Raw genomic sequence first — 7500 nt, 5'->3', positions numbered from 1 at the left:
TACTCATGTGTATTCTCTCAAGGGTATTCAGATGCTCGGTAGCTGCCCTCCAGTATGAGGATGTAGTACTAAAAAGACAAGTAAATTTGTGGCGCGTAGGGATTTTCTTTTCCTTCTTTATTAACCTAATGTAAGCGGGTTTATGTACTGTCGACTTTAGATTTTAGTGAGTTTTGTTACATACAGATGGCTCCACATGTGCTCAGCAGCAAGAAGTCTGTCATTTAGCCCTAGTGACCGGTCCTAATTTCCCCATTCCTAGAATTGGCTGGGAAATGTGTTTTTCTTTCCAATACTATTAATATTGACATTGTTGTCATTTTTATTGATATTATGATTATTAAATTGTTATTAAAATATTAATAACATCAAAGACAATAAAATAATAGAAGCTTTCAAAAAAATGAAGGAAAAGGGTAAGCAGATGAGATAGATAAGACTAATAGCTGACTCCTTGGTGACTAAGCACTTGTAGAGCCATCTATGTGTAAAGACAATAGATAAAACTTTTATTACAGTGGGCATGGCATTGTAGTCTTGACCCCCTGTGCTCATTGGGTTAAGTAACCAGTTAAATTTGCTAAGGGTTTTAAGCTTTTGGGAATCTCTCTTTGCCAGATTCTCAGTATTAAAGATAATTCCTAGTATTTCTATTTTATTTTGTGGGCCTACTATTGTTGATTAAAAGTTGATGTGGAAGTGATTGACAGATTTCTTGATGACTGAACTGGATTATGTTTGTAGCTAAAAGGACCTCACATTTATTCCTTCATGTTGGAATTTGTTCGATCTTATCATTTATCTTCGCTATTACAATATTCTAAGCTTTACTCTCAGATAATTGACAAATTACCATTATCTAAAAGTGTTCTAGCTTTGTAGATAAATTAAAGCATGTTGTTAAATAAGATAGTCCACATGATTGGACCCAATATGCTCCTTTAGGGGACTTTGCCTTCATGCAAGTTGTGTGTTCACTACAGAGAACAACTCACATCTGTCGAGTTCTTAGGTATTTCTTGAAAAAGGGCTCATTGTTCTCCTTCCCCTCCACATAAATGTAAATTTTTCACCAGCCCTTAATACCTAACCCAATCAAAAGCATCTTTTGTGTTGATGGCAAAAATATGTGTGTTTGCTGATGAGTAGCACTACATCCAGCAGTCAGTTGTAGGTTTGTAACTGACAGGTTCTTTTGGTACCATATAGTCATGTGGATAACATAGTATTGAGATGATTGGTAAGGCATGATGTTACTTTCACTCTCACTTACTTACCCTCACACACAATTACTCACTCACGCATTTGCACACTAGATGCAAGTTCTTCATTATTTTTAGACACTGATGAGTGATTGATTATACTGTAAATTAATACCATCTTATATTTTTAGGTAATATCACAAATGAGGCAAGTAATGAAGACATATGATGCAGTAGGCCTTGCTGCCCCACAAATTGGTGTTCCACTCAGGTGAGAAAAGTATTTGTTGTTTGAATTCTGAACATATAAAGGTGTTCTTTTTTACTACATTATTACATGATTTATGGATGAATTGTATCTCAGGCATTATGAATATCAATATAATTATTATGCATGATACTTCATGGTTGATGAATCTTTCAGAATAATAACTTTGGAGTTTTCTCCAAAACGCAAGAAGGAGTTTGGAGAGGAAGTTTATGCTGCACGAGAAATGTCCCTTCTTCCCTTCACAGTAAGTATTAAATTGTATTGCTGATGTTTTGTCATGTGTCACAACAAATGATAAGTGTTATATGAATTTACATTTTTTTAAAAACTATAGCTTCTTTTTTTCATATATTTTTCTAATACTCAGAAAGCTTTCAACATTCAGATGAAGTGCATCATAGAACTACGGTCTGTGTCTGTATTAATGATTCCATTATTGCATTACATTGTATGTATACTTTCAGGTAGTCATCAATCCACATATGGAGATTTTAGATTACAAAAAGGTTGCATTCCCAGAAGCCTGTGAAAGTCTCCGGGGCTATAGTGCTATGGTACCAAGATACAAGGGCTGTAAAACTAGTTGGTTAGTGTTACCATGTGGCTAAATATTTTTAAACAGTCCAGAGAGGATACGAGAGAGAGACACTTTAACAAAACAGAATGAACCATATAAGATTATATTATGAATACCTTTGTATAACAAAATAGAATGAACCATATAAGAGTATATTATGAATACCTTTGTATTTACAGGACAGGACCAGTCTGGTGAAGAATTGGAACTGGAAACTAAAGGATGGTTAGCGAGAATAATACAGCATGAAATGGAACATCTAGATGGAAAGCTTTATATAGACTCTATGGATGTTAAAAGCTTCCAAAATGATGCTTGGCATAGAATAAATGTACATCAAGGAAGAGTCCAAATACAGTTTTATAAAAAATAAGTGATACAGTAATTCATATGTTGTTTTGTAAATACATTGTTTTATTTAACAATTTCTGATTTTATTGTCCTATTTGACTTTGATGAATTATATACTTCATTATGATAACCAATGTTTATGTATTAGCCATTATATTTAATAATGCTGTTATGACAAGACTTACTGTGATGCAGATATAAAATTTGATGTTATAATCACTTCCAGTTCTCTGGTACAACATTGTTTATGTGTATCAGAAACATATTTTATTTGTATTTTCACTCGTCAATACTTGATATTAAGAAAAATCATTTTTAGATTTTATGAAACAAAAAGTTATTCCTTCAAAAGTAGCTGTTGTTTCAGAGGTGTAAAACACAACCCAAGCTCATAATGATCAGATATCATTATATATGGATACATTTAAACTGGCTGTGGTTCAGAAAACAACCTTCATGCAAAGGACCTCATATATTCATTTAATATTTGAACTTGAAAACTCCCTTACGCCTAAACTTAAAAGAAAGAAAGAAGAAGAGGATCACTCAGAACAGAACATTACAGATCAAATTATTTGTCCTTAGTTCAATCTAAAGGAAATTATTAGAGGAAATAGGGAGACATATTTTCATTTTGTTATGTTAAGGAATATACATTTGTATATTTGATATCAAGAATAAAAATATTTTTTTTAATTCATTTTGTAAAATGTTATGAGGCTCCAAAACATCTAGGGAGAAGTAACCCAAGAAAAATATATAGCATATATGCAATCAGAAGTAACAATAATAATAGATAATAGACTTAACAGTATTACAAACACACAGGGAATATGGAGAAGACATAAACAGAGAAAAGAAATTATACACTTTTATCTCAAGAGAGAGAGAGAGTTTGTATAACTAAATTCTTGTATTTAAGCATGTCTGTGTATAGCTGCATCTTTAAATCATGATCCATAACTTTATCCTTGCTTGTGTAATGAAAATCTGTAACTTCTTCCTGCAGAGGAATTCACCCCCCTCTCTTTTCATGACAGGGATCCAGGAACATGGAACCTTTAGTCATAACACTATTCTTATTATTAGTCTTGGAAACTAGTCTCATGATTATTTTAAATTACTGCTGTGCCATGTACAGTATAATGTTAATTTGCTGCACTCGTCTACCATGCTTTTTGCTCTTCCTAAAATAATTTGATAAGAGTGTAACTCCAGCAAACCTCCCAGCAAAATGCAGTGTTGAATGAATAGGGTATTCTAACTTAGTTTAGGGTAAGTACTGTAGACTAAAATGACAGGGATGAAGGGAGGGACAGGAAAAAGAGACTAAAATGAAAAAAGTGATTGACAAGGAGGGATGGAGAACAGGAGAAGGAGGGAGGGAGAGAGGGAGAGAGAGAGAGAGAGAGAGAGAAAGAGAGAGAATGAGATAGAGAGAGAGAATGAGTGAAAAAAAGAGGAAGAGAAGTTTCTTGTTATTAATATGATACCTCAAAGCAATAGGGAATCCTTCCTTCATTTATTCCAAATACACAGTGCAATTTGATGTACTTCAGCAGAGCTTGCATGATGTTTTTTCTTTTTTCTCTTGGGACGTTTCCTTTGCCTCATAGTAGAATGCAGGTTCTTCAAGAGTTTCTCCAAACCTTAGTGGAACGAATTTGAGGAGGATCACTAAAACATCATCATTAAAAAAATATTCCTGTGATGACTGTTCACTGTAACACTCTGGCGACACTTCGAAATTGAAGTGAAGACCTTAAAGTTTCATTCATGGGAATCCCCTGATGACCCTGTATGTTATATATGTATATATATATATATATATATATATATATATATATATATATATATATATATATCGATATATATACATATATATATATATATATATATATATATATATATATATATATATATATATATATTGATTGATTGATTGATTGATGCACGCATATCTATCTCTTGTGAAGAATCGAGCATATCATATCGTCTGAGTGAGATTCTTTAGGCACGAGGCGATGCTGTGACTATAATGTGATCAGGTGTGCGGACTGTACGCTGAATTTAGAACAGTGTTATTTAATGACAGCATGTGCAGGCAGAGAACAAAATAAAATGTGTGGAATTGGAGGATTTCGCAAGAAAATTACGCACACACATGCCTCTCCATCAATCACCAATCTTCATTTCTCTACCAAAGTTTGGATCTTATCTGGATTTCTCCGATACTTCGACATGTAGCCAGTAACTCAGTGCCTCGGCAGTAACAGGAAGAATGATTGTTTTCATGCTCCACTTCCTGGTAATCTCTAGTTCGACGTCTTTCTGTTCTGCCATTTTTTCTGTAATTTTGTGACATTTTATTTTGGCATAACAGTGTTTATAAACAGGACTTGGTTTTCCTGTTTATTTATCATTTCGTCATGTTTATTATTAGTAATTTCTTTATCCTGCATGAATTGGCATCTTTCATTATAACGCCTTAAATTACATTAGTATACTTTGAACCATGTTAGGGACGTTGTAACATTAGTGTTTGGATATTTCCTGGTACAAGAAGATTGGTGCATTGTTTGTTTGTTTGTGTGTGTATAGGCTATTCCTTTTTGTCAAGGATAGGCATCCTTGCGTGATTTGATTCGTGATTTCATCGTATATCCATGATGTAATTGCATTTTCTGTCAGTTCCATGTTTCATGATCTTTTCCCTTTACTGCGAGACTTATGCTGTACTACAGCACCCATGTACAGTCTATGTATTATGCGTGGACTTCCTGCTTAAACGATGGCTTGCATGCTTCATCCACGCCGCACGCTGGAGAAGTTTGACAACAGTTTAAATCCCTCTGGTCGATGTCGTTTACATTTTTAACAGGTTAGTGGATGGTGCAAGGGCAAACAAACCAAACGGAAGAAAAGGGAATGTCACCTCTTGTGTAGTTATGGTTTCTTTAGAATACTTTAAGGTCATGGTTGTTTTCTATGTGTCCGTGCTTTGTCTCTTAAATAGTTGAAAAATTAAGGTTGGTGATACTCCCTATGTCTGTACTTCGAAAACTTTTGCAGTCGTTTTCCTCTTTGAAGTCCTGCCTACCCCACAATGAATTCTAAATTTTGGGTAAAGTTGTGATCCGTGCATACAGTACATGGTTGCTTCTGCTCTCTTTGGACCAAGTATAATGGGTAGCAGGTCTGACTTTTTGTGCGTTTACCGATGCTTTTTTTCATGTTGTTTTTTTGTTGTTTTTATGCTCTATCTTATATTTGTTGAGGACTTTCTAAATCTCTGTGATGTTGGGGCTTTATATCTTCTCTAATTAGCTTCCAAATTGTTATGGTCATCATTACCATTATAATTGTCGCTGTTGCTGTAGTTGGTATAGTTATAATTATCATCATTCGCATTATTATTGTTATTGTTGTTATCATTATTATTACTGTTGTTGTTGTTCTTGCTTTTGTTTTAACATTATTATTGTCGTTGCTATCATCATCATTATTATCATCATCATCATCAGCAGCAGCAGCAGCAGCAGCAGCAGTAGTAGCTTCATCATCATCGTCATCGTCATCATCACCATCGTCATCGTCATCGCCATCGTCATCACCATCGTCATCATCATCATCGTCATCATCACCATCGTCATCGTCATCGTCATCGTCATCGTCATCGTCATCGTCATCGTCATCATCATCATCATCATCATCATCATCATCATCATCATCATCACGTCGTCGTCGTCGTCATCGTCATCGTCATCAACACCATCAGTCATCATCATCGTCATCATCAACACTATCATCATCGTCATCATCATCACCATCGTCATCGTCATTAACACCATTATCATCGTCATCGTCATCGTCATCAACACCATCATCATCGTCATCGTCATTACCATCATCGTCATCGTCATCGTCATCGTCATCGTCATCGTCATCGTCACCATCATCATCATCGTTATTGTTGATATCTTTTTTTATAATTATTCAATTATTATTATTTTTAACATCGTTATTGTTCTTGGTATCGCACTACTATTACATATGCTAATATTGCGGCTGTCATTATATTAATATGACTGTTTCGTTATTATCTAAAATCATCAATATCATTATCTCTCGCGCGCGCGCGTGTGTGTGTGTGTGTGTGTGTGTGTGTGTATGTGTGTATGTGCGTTCGTGCGTGCGTGCGTGCGTGTGCGTGCGTGTGTGCGTGCGTGTGCGTGCGTGCGTGCGTCCGTGCACGCGCGCGCGAGCGTGTGTGTGTGTGTATGTGTGTGTATGTGTGTGTCTGTGTGTTAGCATATGTAAAGTTTACATTTTCATGTAAACCCATTAAATTCCTGGAAGAGGCCTGGGATGATAAAGATAGATAAATTTCTAAGGTTAATATCGAACCGTGTTATATGCCAGAAAAAAAAAAAAAAAAAAGTTTTGAAATAGGAGGTGGACATGAAACAAGGTAAACCACTATATGGAGAGAGAGGGAGACATTCTTATGCTATTTACTCAATAAAATTTAATTTTTGTTCATTTACACATCCCTTATCGTGTGAAACAGATACATGAATATGGTTAAGTTGGAAAACACATTGAAAGCATCGAAATTCAATTATATTCTACAATTTGCATAACTCAGACGACAAGAAAGCTTCTTGGCGTATTGTTCTGAACGAGGAAATAATGAGAATGGGGATGCACAAAATCGTTATATTTGGCCCGTGAAAGATCATATTTCTTTATGGCTGTAACAGTTACGTTTTATTATGTCTTTCTTTTATATTGAGTTCGTTTTCCAAATTAGCTCTCAGGGGATTTTAGGCGTTATCAAAAGGGGTTTGGCTGAGGTTTCGAGACCGGAGACTGTGTTAAACATTTGATTTTAAAATTTGAATTTCGTTGTTTCTTGTCGACCATTGACGAACGTCATACCAGTTGGACTCTAATATGATCTCTGTGTTCAGTTTTATTTTTATTTCGAGCTTTGTAGTTCGAATGCATATTAACTAATAATAAGAATGAGATATTAATTCTCACTCATACCTCTTCTACATTTGGCGCAATGAACCCGTGTCCGTGTATCATATTCT

The 7500-nt window shown here is 35.0% G+C and overlaps 1 protein-coding gene across 4 annotated transcripts in view; it reads left to right on the top strand.

Annotated features, from left to right (window-relative positions):
* Nucleotides 1–2475, top strand: part of LOC125032470 (peptide deformylase, mitochondrial-like) — a 4052-nt gene extending 1577 nt beyond the window's left edge. For all 4 annotated transcript variants that reach the window (XM_047623615.1, XM_047623616.1, XM_047623617.1 and 1 more), the window contains exons 3-6: nucleotides 1394–1473; nucleotides 1627–1717; nucleotides 1938–2059; nucleotides 2230–2475. In XM_047623615.1, the coding sequence (XP_047479571.1) occupies nucleotides 1394–1473; nucleotides 1627–1717; nucleotides 1938–2059; nucleotides 2230–2248 (312 nt within the window). In that variant the 3' untranslated portion in view covers nucleotides 2249–2475. The remainder of the gene's footprint in view (nucleotides 1–1393; nucleotides 1474–1626; nucleotides 1718–1937; nucleotides 2060–2229) is intronic.
* Nucleotides 2476–7500: the final 5025 nt, after the last annotated feature.

The sequence above is a fragment of the Penaeus chinensis genome, chromosome 14, assembly GCF_019202785.1.
Source record: "Penaeus chinensis breed Huanghai No. 1 chromosome 14, ASM1920278v2, whole genome shotgun sequence".
Lineage (NCBI taxonomy): Eukaryota > Metazoa > Arthropoda > Malacostraca > Decapoda > Penaeidae > Penaeus > Penaeus chinensis.
Note: the sequence above shows the minus strand (reverse complement) of the source record. Positions and strands in the feature narration are given on the sequence as shown.